The sequence below is a fragment of the Nyctereutes procyonoides genome, unplaced genomic scaffold (assembly GCF_905146905.1).
Source record: "Nyctereutes procyonoides isolate TBG_1078 unplaced genomic scaffold, NYPRO_anot_genome, whole genome shotgun sequence".
In the NCBI taxonomy this organism is placed as follows: Eukaryota; Metazoa; Chordata; class Mammalia; order Carnivora; family Canidae; genus Nyctereutes; species Nyctereutes procyonoides.
The window spans coordinates 33,263,671-33,282,333 of NW_026575046.1; the positions used below are offsets into that span (position 1 = coordinate 33,263,671).

At 39.9% G+C, this 18,663-nt stretch overlaps 1 protein-coding gene and 1 pseudogene across 2 annotated transcripts in view; both read left to right on the plus strand.

Annotated features, from left to right (window-relative positions):
• The window catches only part of MRPL22 (mitochondrial ribosomal protein L22), a 39,661-nt gene that overhangs the window by 6,391 nt on the left and 14,607 nt on the right, over positions 1-18,663 (plus strand). For both annotated transcript variants that reach the window (XM_055325206.1, XM_055325205.1), the window contains exons 3-5: positions 11,602-11,737; positions 17,255-17,320; positions 18,142-18,219. In XM_055325206.1, coding sequence (XP_055181181.1) covers positions 11,602-11,737; positions 17,255-17,320; positions 18,142-18,219 — 280 coding nt within the window. The remainder of the gene's footprint in view (positions 1-11,601; positions 11,738-17,254; positions 17,321-18,141; positions 18,220-18,663) is intronic.
• LOC129509538 (splicing factor, proline- and glutamine-rich-like) lies at positions 7,411-11,594 on the plus strand (annotated as a pseudogene).

An 18,663-nucleotide genomic window follows, 5' to 3' on the forward strand; every position in this document is an offset into this window, starting at 1 on the left:
TCTTTATGTTCTGTCTCCCTTTCTGATATTTCCTACCCATTTCTTCTCCCTTCCCTTCTATTCCCTTTCACTATTATTTATATTCCCCAAATGAATGAGAACATATAATGTTTGTCCTTCTCTGATTGACTCATTTCACTCAGTATAATACCCTCCAGTTCCACCCATGTTGAAGCAAATGGTGGGTATTTGTCATTTCTAATGGCTGAGTAATACTCCATTGTAAATTTTTTTTTTAATTTTTATTTATTTATGATAGTCCCACAGAGAGAGAGAGAGAAGAGGCAGAGACATAGGCAGAGGGAGAAGCAGGCTCCATGCACCGGGAGCCCGACGTGGGATTCGATCCCGGGTCTCCAGGATCACGCCCTGGGCCGAAGGCAGGCGCCAAACCGCTGCGCCACCCAGGGATCCCTATCCCGGCGTTTCATTGCATCTGTGTCTTTGGGGTAAATCCCCAACAGTGCAATTGCTGGGTCGTAGGGCAGGTCTATTTTTAACTCTTTGAGGAACCCTTCCACACAGTTTTCCAGAGTGGCTGCACCATTTCACATTCCCACCAACAGTGTAAGAGGGTTCCCTTTTCTCTGCATCCTCTCCAACATTTGTGGTTTCCTGCCTTGTTAATTTTCCCCATTCTCACTGGTGTGAGGTGGTATCTCATTGTGGTTTTGATTTGTATTTCCCTGATGGCAAGTGATGCAGAGCATTTTCTCATGTGCATGTTGGCCATGCTACGTCTTCCTCTGTGAGATTTCTCTTCATGTCTCTTTGCCCATTTCATGATTGGATTGTTTGTTTCTTTGGTGTTGAGTTTAGTAAGTTCTTTATAGATCTTGGAAACTAGCCCTTTATTTGATACATCATTTGCAAATTTCTTCTCCCATTCTGTAGGTTGTCTTTTAGTTTTGTTGATTGTATCCTTTGCTGTGCAGAAGCTTTTTACCTTGATGAAGTACCAATAGTTCATTTGTGCTTTTGTTTCTTTTGCCTTCCTGGATGTATCTTGCAAGAAGTTACTGTGGCTGAGTTCAAGAAGGGTCTTGCCTGTGTTCTCCTCTAGGATTTTGATGGAATCTTGTCTCACATTTAGATCTTTCATCCATTTTGAGTTTATCTTTGTGTATGGTGAAAGACAGTGGTCTAGTTTCATTCTTCTGCATGTGGATGTCCAATTTTCCCAGCACCATTTATTGAAGAGACTGTCTTTCTTCCAATGGATAGATAGTCTTTCCTCCTTTATCGAATATTAGTTGACCATAAAGTTCAGGGTCCACTTCTGGATTCTCTATTCTGTTCCACTGATCCATGTGTCTGTTTTTGTGCCAGTACCACACTGTCTTGATGACCACAGCTTTGTAGTACAACCTGAAATCTGGCATTGTGATGCCCCCAGCTATGGTTTTCTTTTTTAAAATTCCCCTGGCTATTCAGGGTCTTTTCTGATTCCACACAAATCTTAAAATAATTTGTTCTAACTCTTCTGAAGAAAGTCCATGGTACTCTGATAAGGATTGCATTGAATGTGTAAATTGCCCTGGGTAGCATAGGCATTTTCACAATGTTAATTCTTCCATGAGCATGGAATATTTTTCCATCTCTTTGTGTCTTCCTCAATTTCTTTCTGAAGTGTTCCATAGTTTTTAGGGTGTAGATCCTTTACCTCTTTGTTTAGGTTTATTCCTAGGTATCTTATACTTTTGGGTACAATTATAAATGGGATTAACTCCTTAATTTCTCATTCTTCAGTCTCATTGTTAGTGTATAGAAATGCCACTGATTCCTGGGCATTGATTTTGTATCCTTCCTTCCACATTGTTGAATTGCTGTATGAGTTCTAGCAGTCTTAGGGTGGAGTCTTTTGGGTTTTCTAGGTACAGTGTCATGTATCTATGAAGAGGGAGGGTTTGACTTCTTTGCCAGTTTGAGTGGCTTCTATTTCTTTTTGTTGCCTGAATGCTGAGGCTAGGACTTCTAGTACTATGTTGAATAGCAGTGGTGAGAGTGGACATCCCTGTCGTGTTCCTGATCTTAGGGGAAAGGCTCTCAGTTTTTCCCCATTGAGAATGATATTTGCTGTGGGCTTTTCATAGATGGCTTTTAAGATGCTGAGGAATGTCCCCTCTATCCCTACACTCTGAAGAGTTTTGATCAGGAATGGATGCTGTATTTTGTCAAATGGTTTCTCTGCATCCATTGAGAGGATCATATGGTTCTTGTTTTTTCTCTTGTTGAAGTGATCTATCACGTTGATTGTTTTGTGAGTGTTGAACCAACCTTGCATCCCGGGGATATATCCCACTTGGTCATGGTGAATGATCTTCTTAATGTATTGTTGGGTCCTTTTGGCTAGTATCTTGTTGAGAATTTTTGCATCTGTGTTCATCAGGGATATTGGTCTATAATTCACCTTTTTGGTGGGGTCTTTGTCTGGTTTTGGAATCAGGGTGATGCGGGCCTCATAAAACGAGTTTGAAAGTATTCCATCCCCTTCTATCCTCTGGAACAGCTTTAGTAGAATAGGTATTGTTTCTTATTTAAACATTTAATAGTATTCCCCTGCGAAGCCATCTGGCCTTGGACTTTTGTGTCTTGGGAAGTTTTTGATGACTGCTTCAATTTCCTTGCTGGTTATTGGCCTCTTCAGGTTTTTTATTTCTTCTTGTTCCAGTTTTGGTAGTTTGTGGTTTTCCAGAAATGCATCCATTTCTTCTAGATTGCCTAATGTGTTGGCATATAGCTGCTCATAATATGTTTTTAAAATCGTTTGTATTTCCTTGGTATTGGTTGTGATCTCTCCTCTTTCATTCATGATTTTATTAATTTGAATGCTTTTTCTTTTTAATAAGGCTGGCTAATGGTTTATCTATCTTATTAATTCTTTCAAAGAACCAACTCCTGGTTTTGTTGATCTGTTCTACAGTCTTTTGGTCTCTATTTCACTGAGTTCTGCTAGATTGTTTATTATCTCTCTTCTGTTGGGTGTAGGTTTTATTTGCTGTTCTTTCTCCAGTTCCTTTAGGTGCAGGGTAGCCTGTGTATTTGAGTTTTTCAATTTTTTGAGGGGGGCTTGTATTGTGATGTATTTTCCTCTTAGGACTGCTTTTGCTGGGGATCCCTGGGTGGCTCAGCGTTTTGGCACCTGCCTTTGGCCCAGGGCGTGATCTTGGAGTCCCGGGATTGAGTCCTGCGTCGGGTTCCCGGCATGGAGCCTGCTTCTCCTTCCTCCTGTGTCTCTGCCTCTCTCTTTCTCTCTCTATATCTATCATGAATAAATAAGTGAATAAACCTTTAAAAAAAAAAAAAAGGACTGCTTTTGCTGTATCCCAGAGATTTTGAATGCTTGTATCTTCATTTTCATTAGTTTCCATGAATCTTTTTACTTCCTCTCTAATTTCCTGGTTGACCCATTCATCTTTTAGTAGGATGCTCTTTAACCTCCATGTGTTTTGAGTTTCTTCCATATTTCTTCTTGTGATTGAGTTCTAGTTTCAAAGCATTGTGGTCTGATAATATGCAGGGAACAATCCCAGTCTTTTGGTATTGATTGAGACCTGACTCGTGACCCAGTACGTGGTCTATTCTGGAAAAAATTCCATGTGCACTTGAGAAGAATGCGTATTCAGTTGCTTTTGGAAAGTTCTGTATGTATCTGCGAAATCCATCTGGTCCAGTGTATCATTTAAAGCTTTTGTTTCTTTGGAGATGTTGTGCTTAGAATATCTGTTCATTTGCAGAAAGTGCCGTGTTGAAGTCTCCTACTATTAGTGTATAATTATCTAAGTATCTCTTTACTTTGGTTATTAATTGATTGATATACTTGGCAGCTCCCACATTAGGGGCATAAATATTCATGATTGTTAGGTTCTTGTTGGATAGATCCTTTAAATATGATACAGTGTTCTCTTCATCTTATACTACAGTCTTTGGTATAAACTTTAATTTATCTGATATGAGGATTGCTACCTCAGCTTTCTTTTGAGGACCATTTCAGTGGTAAATGGTTCTCCAACCTTTCATTTTCAGGCTGGAGGTGTCCTTTGGTCTAAAATGAATCTCTTGTAGACAGCAAATAGATGGGTCTTGCTTTTTTATCCACCCCGAAATCCTGCGTCTTTTGATGGGATCATTTAGCCCATTCATGTTCAGAGTAGCTATTGAAAGATATAAATTTAGTGTCATCGTAATACCGATTCAATTCCTGTTTGTGGATTATTTCTTTGGGCTTCCTCTTTGTTTTACAGGGTAATATTTCCTTAATATTTCCTGCAGAGTTGGTTTGGTGGTCACATATTCTTTCAGTTTCTGCCCATCCTGGAAACTTTTTATCTCTCCTTCTATTCTGAATGACAGCCTTGCTGGATAAAGTATTCTTGGCTGCATGTTCTTCTATTTTAGCACCCTGAATATATCCTGCCAGCCCTTTCTGGTCTGCCAGGTCTTTGTGGAGATATCTGCTGTTAATCTGATATTTCTCCCCATATAACTTTAGAATCTCTTGTCTCGAGCTGCCTCTAGGATTTTCTCTTTATCTTTGGAATTTGCAAGTTTCACTATTAAATGTGAGGTGTTGAGCAGTTTTTATTGATTTTGCAGTAAGGGGGTCCTCTCTGTCTTGATCTGAATGCCTGTTTCCCTCTCCAAATTAGGGAAGTTCTTAGCTGTGATTTGTTTAAATATATTTTCTGGCCTTCTCTCCGTCTCGGCGTCTTCTGGAACCCCAATTATACGTAGATTCTTCCTTCTCAGACTATCATTTATTTCCCTTAGCCTTTCCTCATGGTCTCTTAATTGTTTTTCTCTTTTTTCATCAGCTTCCTTCCTTACCATCAACTTGTCTTCTATGTCACTCACTCTTTCTTCCATCTCATTAACTCTAGCCATTAGGACATCCAGTTTGGATTGCATCTCATTTAATTTATTTTTAATTGGGATGCATGGCTAGCTTAGCGGTTAAGTGGCTGCCTTTGGCACAGGGCGTCTCTGGATCGAGCCCCACTTCGGGCTCCCTGCATGGAGCCTGCTTCTCCCTCTGCCTGTGTCTCTGCCTCTCTCTTTCTCTGTGTCTCATGAATAAATAAATAAAATAAAACAAATTTACAATTTATTTTTAATTTTGGTCTGATTAGATCTCAATTCTGTAGTCACGAAGTCTCTAGAGTCCTTTATGCTTTTTTCCAGAGCCACCAGTAGCTTTATAATTGTGCTTCTGAATTGGCTTTCTGACATCGAATTGAAATCCATATTCTGTAACTCTGTGGCAGAGAGTGCTGTTTCTGATTATTTTGTTCAGTGCAGAGTGGCTGTATGAGTGGGGTGAGTCAAGAATAACAACCACGACCTAAGTAAATTCCATCCTAGATGATTCTGACGAGGTCAGAGACCAGAAAATGAAAAGGAAGATCAGAATGAAATGAAACCAAAGGACCACTGAAGTGAAAAACAAATTTTAAAACAAAGTAGTAAAAAAAATAAAAGATCGAAAATCCCAAAGAAGGACGAAAAAAGAACAAAGAAAAAAAAAAAAAGGAAAAGAAAAAAAATGGGGGGACTGGGAGATGGTGGTGGTGAAGAAGTGGTAGTGGAGGGAGAATGTAGTCTACCTGAGGGGTCCTAAAGGGTGGTTCTCTTTGTTCTGAGTATATTAAGTGCTGTATGTTAGAAGATGCTCAATCCCAAATTTATATAAATCAGCAATACTTGTAGATAGCCCCAACATTGACCACCAAAATATAAACAAGATAAAAGAGAGGGGCAGAATGGGAACAAAGGGAGAATATAATCTCACAGAATGAACTGGCATGGTATTCCACTTGGTTATGGGTGTATGTTGGTCATGTTTTAGAAGGTATTAACTTCACCATTTTAGAATAAAATGAGGCGGGGAAAACAAAACCCATATCATATATCTCCCAAAATTAAATTGAATATGTTGAAGGGAATCCAGAAATGAAAAGTATGTCTAAGACATGTAATTGTAGAAATACGGAAGTCAAAAAGGAAGAAACTTAAAAATGAAGAGCTGGTAAAATATTGTAGTTAAGGTGGGAAAAGAGAAAAAACTAAGTTTTTAGTCTGATATAAAAGCGAGTATAATGGAAAAAGGAAAAAAAAATTTAAAAGGGGAAACCCTCTCGTTCTATATATTATATTCCCTTGATTTTCCCTTGGTCCTGGAGCTTTCCAGCACTGCTTGGCCAAGAACGCTCTTCCCTGTTCTTCCAGCTGGTCTTCTGGGGGAGGGGTGCTGTGCTGATTCTCAGGTGTGTGTACCTGGGGGAGATGCCCCGTCCCCTGCCGGGTGCCAGGCTCCGTGGGAGTTGTTTACCCCGTGAGGCCTCTGCTCCCTGGTGGCCCCATGTCTCCCAGGCACAAGGTGAAGCAAGAAGGAAAAACAGTGGTGGCGGCCGGATTTCTAGCTCTGGAATCAGTTCCCTGTGAGTAACTAATGCAGTCTCCCAGTCCACACTGGCCTAGATGCTCCCAGGGCCGACGCAGGTGTGCTGCTCTGCACAGCTTGGGGGGGGGGGGGCACCCAGCAGCAGGAGAGTCCTTGCTTCTGCCTGTTCCGGGGGAACGTGGGATCACCAGCTTTGTCCTCTTGGGCTTGGGCGCCCTGGGATCCGGGGCCCTGTGCTGCTGGAATCGGACTCCTGGGGGCTTCAACTCTGTTAACAGTGGTTTCATTGAAGAATTAAATAGAAGCCAAGGGGTTTGTGTTTCTGTAATCCTATGTCAACAATGAGATTCGGGATATAATTAAAGTTCAGAAAGCCCCTACAGATAATGTACTCCAATTCCTGTTTTCATAAAAAAATGGAGGCCCAAAGAGTTGATGAACTTAGTGTGCCTATGAATTACAGCAGGAGAGAGGCAAATGATCATAATTGCAAATATGAGGAGAAGGTTTGAAATTGCGTAATATAAAGTTTATAGTTCACAGTGTTCAGTTTTTTGGAGAATAGGAGAGATGAACTGTTGAGAGGGCCTGATTTAAAATTAATACTAGCCATCAGTGTTTATCATGTGCTAGACATCATAAGGGGCAGTACATTAAATATTTATCCACCATTAACAGAATGAAGTGGGTATTATTCTAAAAGTAATAACATCAATTTTATTGAGCCTTTTTAAGTGTCAGGTTAAATATTTTACTTAAAGTATCTTATTTGAGTTCTTTAAGAAGCCTATGAGGTAATTATGGTTATTACTCCATTTACCAATGAGAAAACTGAACTCTGGAAAGTTATGTGGTGTCCCCAAGGCCATTTACGTTGTATTAGAATTAAGATTAGACTCAGGGGGATCCCTGGGTGGCGCGGCGGTTTGGCGCCTGCCTTTGGCCCAGGGGGCGATCCTGGAGACCCGGGATCGAATCCCACGTCAGGCTCCCGGTGCATGGAGCCTGCTTCTCCCTCTGCCTGTGTCTCTGCCTCTCTCCCTCTCTCTGTGTGACTATCATAAATAAAAATAAAAAAAAATCAAAAAAAAAAAAAGATTAGACTCAGGGTTACTTGACTCCATAATCTCTGCCCTCATCACTTAGCTTACATTTTTTTTTAATGGAAAGTCTGCCCTCCAACATCATGTATCCTAGTCTTGTGCTTTTCAGTTAAAATAGTGGAACCTAAGCGTGGATGGCAAAGATTCTGTCAAGTATTTTGGTGGTACTGATCTTAATATCGGGATATAAAGTGGTGAACTTGAGGTAGAGTAAGAGAAACGAGCCAGTAGGAGAACAGATTTTTAAAATCCTTTAGTCTAGGCCTGTGTCATCCGCCGTCTTGTGCGAAGCAAGGTGGCCCCCACGTTCCCCGAGCGTCTTCTCCGCTTCTGCCTCGACCGCCCCTTGATCACGGACATGTCTCGGGACCGGTTCCGGAGCCGCGGCGGCGGCCGCGGTGGCCTCCACGACTTCCGCTCCCCGCCGCCCGGCATGGGCCTCAATCAGAACCGGGGACCCATGGGGCCCGGCCCGGGCCAGGGCGGCTCCAAACCCCCGATCCCGCCACCACCTCCGCACCAGCACCAGCAGCAGCCGCCGCCGCATCAGCAGCCGCCGCCGCCGCAGGACTCGTCCAAGCCTGTGGGTCCTCGGGGCCGGGCCTGGCCCGGCGCCGGGAGTGGGCGGCGCGCCCCCGCCTCTGGCTCAGCAGCGCCCGCAACTCCTCCGACCTCGGGGGCCCCTGCGGCCCGGGCCCCACCCCGACCCCGCCGCCCGCAGTCACCTCGGCGCCGCCTGGGGCGCCCCCGCCCGCGCCGCCGAGCAGCGGGGTCCCCACCACCCCGCCCCAGGCCGGGGGCCCGCCGCCTCCGCCCGCGGGGGGCCCAGGCCCCGGAGGCCCGAAAGGCCGCAAAATGCAGGGCGGGCCGAAACCCGGCGGTGGCCCGGGCCTGAGTACCCCCGGCGGCCACCCCAAGCAGCCACACGGGGCGGGGGGGGCGGGGGGGCGGAGGGCGGCAGCACCACCCGCCCTGCCACCAGCAGCACCACCAGGGCCCCCGCCCCGGCGGCGGCGGCCGCAGCGAGGAGGAGATCTCCGCCTCGGAGGGGTTCAAAGCCCGCTTGTCCCTCCTGAGGAGGCCCGGAGAGAAAACCTACACGCCGCGCTGCCGGTTGTTTGTCGGGAAACTACCTGCTGACATCATGGAGGATGAATTCAAAAGACTCTGTGCTAAATACGGAGAACCAGGAGAAGTTTTATCAGCAAAGGCAAAGGATTCGGGCTTATTGAACTTGAATCTAGGGCACTGGCTGAAATTGCCAAAGCTGAACCCGGTGATACACCCATGAGGGGTAGGCAGCTTCGGGTTCGCTTTGCCACACGTGCTGCTGCCTGTTCCAGTGAACTGCTGGAAGAAGCCTTTAGCCAATTTGGGCCTATTGAGAGGGCTGTTGTAATCGTGGATGATCGTGGGAGATTTGCTTCTAAACCAGCCGCAAGAAAAGCATTTGAAAGATGCAGCGAAGGTGTTTCCTTACTGACAACAACGCCTCGTCCAGTCATTGTGGAACCTCTTGAACAATTAGATGATGAAGATGGCCTTCCTCAAAGACTTGCACAGAAGAATCCAATGTATCAAAAGGAGAGAGAAACGCCTCCTCGTTTTGCCCAGCATGGCACATTTGAGTATGAATATTCTCAGCGATGGAAGTCCCTGGATGAAATGGAAAAACAGCAAAGGGAACAAGTTGAAAAAAACATGAAAGATGCGAAAGACAAATTGGAAAATGAAATGGAAGATGCCTATCATGAGCATCAGGCACATCTTTTGCGTCAAGATCTGATGAGACGCCAGGAAGAATTAAGACACTTGGAAAAACTTCACAATCAAGAAATGCAGAAACATAAAGAAATGCAACTAAGGCAAGAAGAAGAACGGCGTAGAAGGGAAGAAGAGATGATGATTTGGCAGCGTGAGATGGAAGAACAAATGAGACGCCAAAGAGACGAAAGTTATAGCCAGATGGGCTACATGGATCCAAGAGAAAGAGATAATGAGAATGGGTGGTGGAGGAGCAATGAACATGGGAGATCCCTATGGTTCAGGAGGCCAGAATGTGTATTAAGATTATGGAATGGGTGAAAGACTATTGATAGGGGAGAAAGTGGGTATGACTCAATGGATCTTTATGGCCCTATGATCTATCCTTTCTTTGAAAGTTTCTGAAGAAAAGTGGAAAGATCATTCTGTTGCATTCCCCCATTCTTGTTTTTAAAAGAACAAGTCCCAAGCCCTACAAATGGCTTGTACTGAACTTTCACATTTGAATTAAAGATTGTTAAACATGAAAAAAATAAAATAAAATCCTTTAGTCTAAATGGTTTTAAAATTAAAAACAAAGGCCTTGCTAAATGTATTATCCAGTTGCATAAATTGTGTGAACATCTGCCAATTTACAACAACTTTGAATATTTAAGTCTAGGTTAAATATTTACTCTGTATCCATGTGCCAGATATTGTCCTTAGTGCTGGAATACAGAGGATGTTATGCTTGCCCTCAGAAGGCTCAAATCTATACACTTACTACAGGAACTCATTCTATAGCCACCTTACAGTACCATAGTCCCAACTCACTGCTCCATGGCTGGCAAGAACAGAGTACAAAGATAGTGGAGAGAGTGGTTGTCTGGGAGAAGGGATCGAGTGATGCCTTGCATTGAGGTGAAATTTGAGCTAGAGCTTAAAACAGGATAAGTGTTTCATTCAGGAGACAATGATTAAGGAAGAAACAATATAATCAAAAGTATAAAGATCTGAAAATATATGGTTTGTTCAGGGAACAATGAATGTCTCTGTGGCCTGGCCATAAGGTTAGATGAGCCAAGATGGCCAGTTTCAAGTTAGATTATAAAAGGCCTTTTGTGTCTTCCTAGGAGTTTAGACTTTATATTCTGTATAGCAGGGAAACATCAAGTTTGTGTGTTATTTGGATATACCTAGATATAAAAAAAGTAGATAATATGATGAACCCTCATGAACCCAACTTCAACAATAACTCATGGCTAGTCTTGTTTTATCTGTGGCCCCTACTCTATCATATTTTGAAACAAATCCCGTATAGCATACTATTTAATCAGTAAATATTTCACTATATAACTCATTAAGAAGTAACCAATATCCAGTTAATGTTCAAATTTCCAATGGTTAAATAACTGTTGTACTTTTAAAATTACAATAATCTACATATTGAAACTAATCGATATTTCTCTTAAGTCTTAATCAGTAGGTTCTTTATTTAGCTTTTTCTTTTTCCCGTTGTAGTTTATTGAAGAAAGTGGGCTGTTTGTCTTGCAGAATTTGTACGGCTTGTGGGATCCCTGGGTGGCGCAGCGGTTTGGCGCCTGCCTTTGGCCCAGCGCGCGATCCTGGAGACCCAGGATCGAATCCCACGTCGGGCTCCCGGTGCATGGGGCCTGCTTCTCCTTCTGCCTGTGTCTCTGCCTCTCTCTCTCTCTCTCTCTCTGTGTGACTATCATAAATAAAAAAAAAAAAATTAAAAAAAGAAAAGAATTTGTACAGCTTGAATTTTGCTGAGCACATCCATCTCCTATTGCTAAACAGTTCCCCTGTCTCTGTATTTCCTGTATTGAATCTAGAAACTTAATTAATTCAGGTTTGTTTTTTGTAGAGAGACTACTTCATGGACGGTGGGTAGTGAGTTCTTTCCTCAGGAGGCAAATAATGCCACCTTTATCCATTAATTTCTTAGGGATTACAAAATATTGTGATATGTCTTGCCTACTTACCAAAATTGAGGAATTGTACAGGTCAGGTCAGGGATCCATTGTGTCTTTAAGTCTATTTTAGGACTAAGCTGACTTCTATTAGAGAGTTAGTATTTTTTGGCCAGTCAGGGCAAGAGATCTTGAGTTAATTACTGTTTATTATTTGATTATGCTAGTTATCAACTTTTTACTCTTATTTTACAGTGAACTAGCTTTTTGTGGTATTTTATGTAAAATTGTTCTCTATTAATGAATACATCTAGACTCTTTACACTTGCAATCCTTAAATAATTTTGATCAAAATAGAGCTGATGTGGTTCAGGAGATACATAAGCTCTGGAAAAAATTCTAAGTGTTTTTTGTTTTATAGGCTTCTCTCATCTCACAATGTTTTACCCCAGTCATATATCCACATGAGTGGGTCTCTGGACATTTCTCGAAAATGGGAAAAGAAGAATAAAATTGTTTATCCTCCACAGTTGCCTGGAGAACCTCGGAGACCAGCAGTAAGTTTGTGGGTAGAAATAATCTCTTGGGGCACCTGGGTGGCTCAGTTGGTTGAGCATCTAACTTTGGTTTTGGCTCAAGTCATGATTTTGTGGTCATGGGAATGAGCCCTGCATTGGACTCTGCACTCTGTGCAGAGTCTGCTTCATATTCTTTCTCCCTCTGCTCCTCCCCACTCATGCACGAGTGCTCTCTCTCAAATATTTTTTTTTTTTTTAAAGAAAGAATCTCCTAGTTTTGATAAAGAGCTTTTACTCTTACATGACTAGCATTGATTTACTGTTCCATGTGAAGGAAGGGAAAAAGTATACCTCAATTTGTGTGATCATTTGATTGATACAGAAGTTGTTCTACATTTATCTTCTTGGTAGTTTTATTTTTATTTATTTATTTTTGTTGTGGATAGGGTTTTTTTTTTGTTTGTTTTTGTTTTACATTTTTGAAATTTAAGTTCAGTTTGCCAACATACAGTATAACATCCAGTGCTCATCCCATCAAGTGCCCTCCTCATTGCCTGTCACGCTTCTTAGTAGTTTTAAAAGATTGTCTGTTTTACTTACTTGTTTGCCTTGACCTAGCCTTCTGTTGGGAGCTTTAACTCTAAAACTAAGCTAATAACTTGAGATATCCTGACAGATTTTTGACTCTTAAGAGGCTTGCTAATGCATTCTTGGTAGTGAAGCATGAGGGGTTGGCAGGAATGACTTAAACTGTTAACCATATTTAAATCATATGTGTGGTTTGCCAACATTTTAAATTTGAACATAGACACACTTAGTTGTGATTTTTTTGTGTTTGTAATCCACAAAGCTTTGAACTAAGGTTTGAATTTAATCATTGGATTGCTTTCAGAGATACTGAATTTTATCTCATCTTTAGCTGCTCGGAATTCTTTTTTTCTCCAAACTGCTTGTGAGAGTTCTAGCCTGAGATACAAGACTAATTTCCAGCTTAATGGGAATTTGCTGTGGAATACATAGGTATCTGTCACAAAGCTTAGACAAGTAATGACGGCATAAACAAGATGGTAGCATTTAAATCCTTAAGAAAATAAACTGTGGGAAGTGCTTAGAAATAGAATTAATTATTAATTAATAAATATTGTTAATAGAATCAGTAGTGTTAATTATAAGTCATTCAGTTTAGAAAACATCTTTTAAAGGCCTTTGGGATTTAAGGCTACTGTATAATCAGTTTCATCTAAGTAATGTTATTTGCTTAATTTTTATAGGAATTTGACAGCTTGCCTTTCATTAGGATTCAGTTGCCAAGTATTGGTCTGAGTTAGTACAGTTTTATGTTTTCTTTTTTTCTTAGAGGAGTTAATTTGTTGATTTAGAGAACTCCTACTTCTTTGGGGAATAAAAGAGAAAAAGATGCTAATAGTTCAAGTGTATAACTTTCTAACTTCCATATTTTATCTTACCATCAGAACTTAAAAGTTAGATTTGTGGCAGAATCTGTGCTAATTTTATAATTAATAATGTTTAGGAGGAGTGACATATTTTTATGAATATCATAAATAAAAAAATTTCCTATTATTAATGAGCTTTCTTAACTTGAGCTCTTTGAATTTAGATTTTTTTTTTTTAAGATTTTATTTATTCATGAGAGACAGAGAGAGAGAGAGGCAGACACACAGGCAGAGGGAAAAGCAGGATCCATGCAGGGAGCCATGTGGACTGACCCAGGTCTCCAGGATCACGCCCTGGGCTGAAGGCAGCACTAAACTGCTGAGCCACTTGGGCTACCCCGAACCTAGATGTTAATTGAGAAAGACATCATGACATTTGTCAGGTCCAGAATCTAAAAGAAAAAATTTGTATTTCATGGTACTAGTCTTTTTGGCATCAAACTAAATGCACTTTAAGATATATCCCAAATGGCAAAATTCAAGTAGTTAACAAGTAGATCACAGATTTTGTTTGAGTAATCCTCTTGGGAACAAATTATGACTTTTAGAAAATAACATTTTCTGACTCTAAATAGTATTTAGTAAATTGACAGTGGTGCGTTTGTACCTGTTATGAGTGAAATATTAATGTCCTTCATTAAATACCTAGCTTAATAATGGAGTAGTTTGCATACCTAGCCACATAGTTCTTATACTGTCATTATGTGCAGCAGTGTGACCTTGTACTTGCCAATCTGCTAACTGCAAACATTTTAAAAACTAGTTTTATCCCTAATTTAAAAGGAGGTCAGATAGGGACACCTGGGTGGCTCAGTCAGTTAGGCGTCCAACTCTTGGTTTTGGCTCAGGTCATGATCTCAGGGATGTGAGATCAAGCCTTGTGTCAGAGTCAGCCTAACAGTCTCTCTTCCTCTGTCCCTCCTACCTCCCCAGCCTCATACTTGCTTTCTCTCGTGCACTCTGTCTCTCAAATAAACAGATAAATAAAATATTAGAAAAAAAATAAAAGGGAGTCAAATAATATTTACTGTTCTAACTCATTCTGATATTCAGCATTGAAATATGAAGTTTTTTTTTTTTTAATCTTTATTTATTCATGAAAGACACAGAGAAAGGCAGAGACGCAGGCAGAAGGAGAAGCAGGCTCCATGCAGGGAGCCCTATGTGGGACTCGATCCTGAGACCACGGATCATGCCCTGAGCCAGGGGCAGGTGCTCAAGCGCTGAGCCACCCAGGCGTCCCTGAAATATGAAGTTAAATAATAGTGGATCAGTAGTGAATAAATCCTATAGCAGTAAATTAAAATGCATGTCACCAATTTAGGCACATTTAGGCCATTCCTATTATTTTTAAGACTTTTTCTAATTTAGCTAACATCAATTTCCAAATAGCATAGACTCCTGTAGACTTTATCTTACTTGTGGCTACATCAGGGTAAAGAAAATGAGCCAGAAAAAAATTAAATGATTTTCTTCATAATAGGCCTTGTTAATTTGGGCTTGAGTTTACTTTTGCACTATCTGTGAAGAAAGCTATATTAAATAAACTAAAAATATAGTGACACTATATTAAAACTATTTGAACAACCATTTCTATAGGAGGCATGTTTTTAATTTATGGATTAATTGACATACTGATAAGTCATACTTATAAATCATTATGTGCATCCTGGAAAGCTCTAGTTTGGACTTTTATTAGGCAACACTTCTTTTTTTTTTTTTTTTTTTTTTTTTTTTTGAGTGAGTGTGCGTGGATGGGGAGGAAAATTAGGGGAGAGGGGCAGAGAGAAAAGGAGAGAGAGAATCTCAAGCAGGCTCTATGCCCAGCACAGAGCCCAGTGCAGGACTCCATTTCAATGACCCTGAGATAATGACTTGAGACAAAATCAAGGGTTGGATGCTTAATTGACAGAGCCACCCATGTGCCCCATTTGGTCATAATTTTTTTTTTTTAACGATTTTATTTATTTATTCATGAAAGACACAGAGAGTGGCAGGGACACAGGCAGAGGGAGAAGCAGGCTCAAGGCAGGGAGCCTGATGCTGGAATCGATCCTGGGCCAAAGGCAAGTGCTAAGCCACTGAGCCATCCACGGATCCCAGACAATTTTTTTATCGTTTAGTTATATGCAAAATAAATTAGTTTCTTTGGAAGTTAGTGGTTTAGACATTTTGCAACTTAGGCTTACTTTCATTTTATTTGAATAACTATCTTGCACATTGTATCCTAACTTTATCTAATTTACTGTATAGGTTGATTAATAGTGACATTTAACTGAGCCCTCTGATCTCTCTTTGCCACTTTATCTATTTGCAATGATAGGTTTGTCTGGCTTGTGTTTAGACATTGCACCTGCCTAAAGGAAATGTTGAGCTTTTTGTTTTAAAAGAAAATGATTGAATAACTTTTCTTTTTTGTTAAATACTTGATTCCTTTTTTCCCCATGCTCTTGCCAGGAGTACAATATCTTTCTTACAAAATTTGAAGATAATCATATACAGTTCAGGTTTGGAGATAGCCCACCATGAGAAACCAAGAATTGAAGGGTTTCTTACACAAAAGATTTTACTGAGTGTACTAATTTTCACAGATGAATATTATCAGTCATGACGGTTCTTCTTTCCTCTTCAGTGCTCCCCTGGACACTTTATTGCTGAAAACGTAATTAGGCTATTGCTACAGTTTTCAGTCTGTCAGCTTCTATTGGAACTGAAATGAAATCTGCTACATATTAAAAGATGGCCCCTTGGGAAAACTCTGCTGTTTCTCAGGCATTTGAAAATTTCCAGCAGAAGTCAGAATGTTAGGAAGTTCTGAAGTCTCCCTTGCTATTGTTTGCCTTGACAAATGTTTTCTAATTATTTTAAAGGAGCAATATGGTGTAGTAGTGGAAAGAAGTTGGGTTTTACAGTCATAGGGGAACTTTAAAGATACACTTACCAGACATTGTGTTAGACACTTCATATACTTCCCGGTATGGCACTTTGACTTCCAGCTTTGTCTCTCACAAGCTTTGCAATCTTGGCTAAGTCACTTGATTTGTCTGATTTTTTTTTTCCTGGTTTTTACCAGGGAAAGGATTATTCTTTTTAAAAAGATTTATTTATTTGAGAGAAAGAGAGTGAGTGAGTCGGAGGGGGGAGCAGGGAGAGAGAGAGAATCTCAAGCAGACTCCACACTGAGCAGGGAGCTCAATTCAGGGCTCAATCCCATGATCCTGAGATCATGATCAGAGCCAAAACCAAGAGTATGATGCTTTACCACCTGAGCCATCCAGGCACCCCTGTAAAAGGATTGTAAAGTGTTTTTTCTCCCAACTCATAGAGTTAGGTCAAATGAAATAATGGGTTTAGAAAGTACTTTGTGAACTGTAAATTATGTAATGGATGATTGATTAAACATTTAAATGGGATATATTTACTACTCTAAAGAGAAGATAATAAAAACTGATATTTACTAAGATCTTACCAGGTACTAGGCACTGCAAAATGCTTTCTTTGCATAGATTATTTTCTTTAATTCTTACTATATTTTTATGAGGCTGGTACTATTATCTTCATTTAAAAAAAGAGGAAGCTTGGGCAGAGAGGTAAAAGAGCTTGGGTTCTGTAGCTTGTAGAGAGTAGAACTAGAATTCAGACCCAGGCAGTCTGAGTCTAGGACCTGTGCTCTTGCTCTTGACCAGACACTTAGAATATCCTGTGAAATCTGTTATTTTGTCCATTTCACCCTATTCTCTTATTCTCTCCAATAACAGGAAACTTTTTTTTTTCTCATTGTACCTTTTCGTTTGTTTCTTTAGCCAGCTAAATGTTTTCATTTAGATCTTTTACTATTCCTTTGGATAGAAATGTTACAAATATTGGCACGATGTGGCCATTCGTAGTTTCTATTACTGTCTTAATGATCTTTTTAACATAGTGAGACTGGAAAAATACAACTTAGTGTATGTAGAGAAAAAAAATCTCCAAATTCTTAATAATGTCATTGTTTCTTGTGGCAACATTTTCATTAGGCATAAAAAGTTAAAGCTTTATTAACAGTGTATGTTATTATTTTGATCAATTTGCTAACTTGTTTTTCCTTTTCCCTATTTGTAAGGAAATCTACCATTGTCGAAGGCAAATAAAATACAGCAAAGACAAGATGTGGTATTTGGCAAAATTGGTAAGCTAAAATGACATTACCATATAATACTTAGGAAAAGAAGTATTTGAAATTTCCCCCACAATTTGAATTCTACTCTGCAATTTGAAAAATTGAAAAAAAATCACCCTGATTTTTCCAGAAAGTGAGGAGTATAATTACAGTTTCAGACAGTTGTTAGGTAATCCACGAATGATTTGCTCAGAAATGAGTGATTCTGCTTAATTTTTACCTTTTTTCTGAGGAACTAAATCACATTGGATACATGGATATTAAGAACAAAGGCATCAGGAATCTGTACTCTGAGAGAATGTAGGAAACAAGCTTATTTATCTTAAAAGTTGATTCAAAAAAATAAAGTTGATTCAAATTTCAAAACCATTGCTTTTTAAGATTTTCCCCAGGAGAATGAAATTTATATATGAGAGAAGACAAAGCCCCAGATATAAACATATAATACACTTATCCTGCAAAAAAGATAGTCTTTCATACCTAGTGTGATGCTCGCCACCCTGTGTTCTCTCATGTCTGCTCTCAATATTACTAAAACATTTATAATCTCGGTTCTCAGTTTTATGGTTAAAACATTTAAGTTTGATTTTGACTTAAAGAGGGTGGCATCTGTTTTCAAACTTGTTTTCTTCTCTGCCTTACGTTAGCTATTTTTATTTTTTTAAGTCAGAGCCCCTCCCCCAGTTTTATTGAGATGTAATTGACATATAACTAGCTAGCTATTTTTAGAAGTTATTTGTATTATGTAAGGCTTTTGCTTTTCACTGAAAAGGGAACATTGACTTTGTAAACTAATTTATCTTCTCTTGTCTGTTACCCTTTAATTCTAGATACGAGGAATGTCCATTGACCAGGCTTTGGCTCAGTTGGAATTCAGTGACAAAAAGGGGGCCCAAATAATTAAAGAGGTAAACTAAGATTTGTAGGGAGGGAGTGCATAGCTGTTTTGCTGGTGTTAGTAAGCTCAGCCTAAATCCTGAGTTCCCTGCTGTAAGTACATAGTTCATATAGTACAGATTTAAGGCATTCAGTTTTATTAAGGTCCTCCGTATACCTTAGGAATGTTATAGTCTTAAGTATATTTTTTCTCTGGAGATGCTTTTATTGGCACCAGACATTTATTCATTTTTTTACTATTTGTCTATGAAGTGATAAATCTTTGTTTTAATGATTTGGGACTTGATATGATTTTTTTAGAAGATTGATTTGGTTTTTTTTTGTTTGTTTTTGGTGGCTGCTGTTTTTTTGGTCAATTCCACAATTGAGAGCTTATGATTTTATAACTAATCGAGTGGAAAGAGCACTTACCTGGGATTCAGGAGACTTAGAATCTAATCTTTTCTGTGACAGTT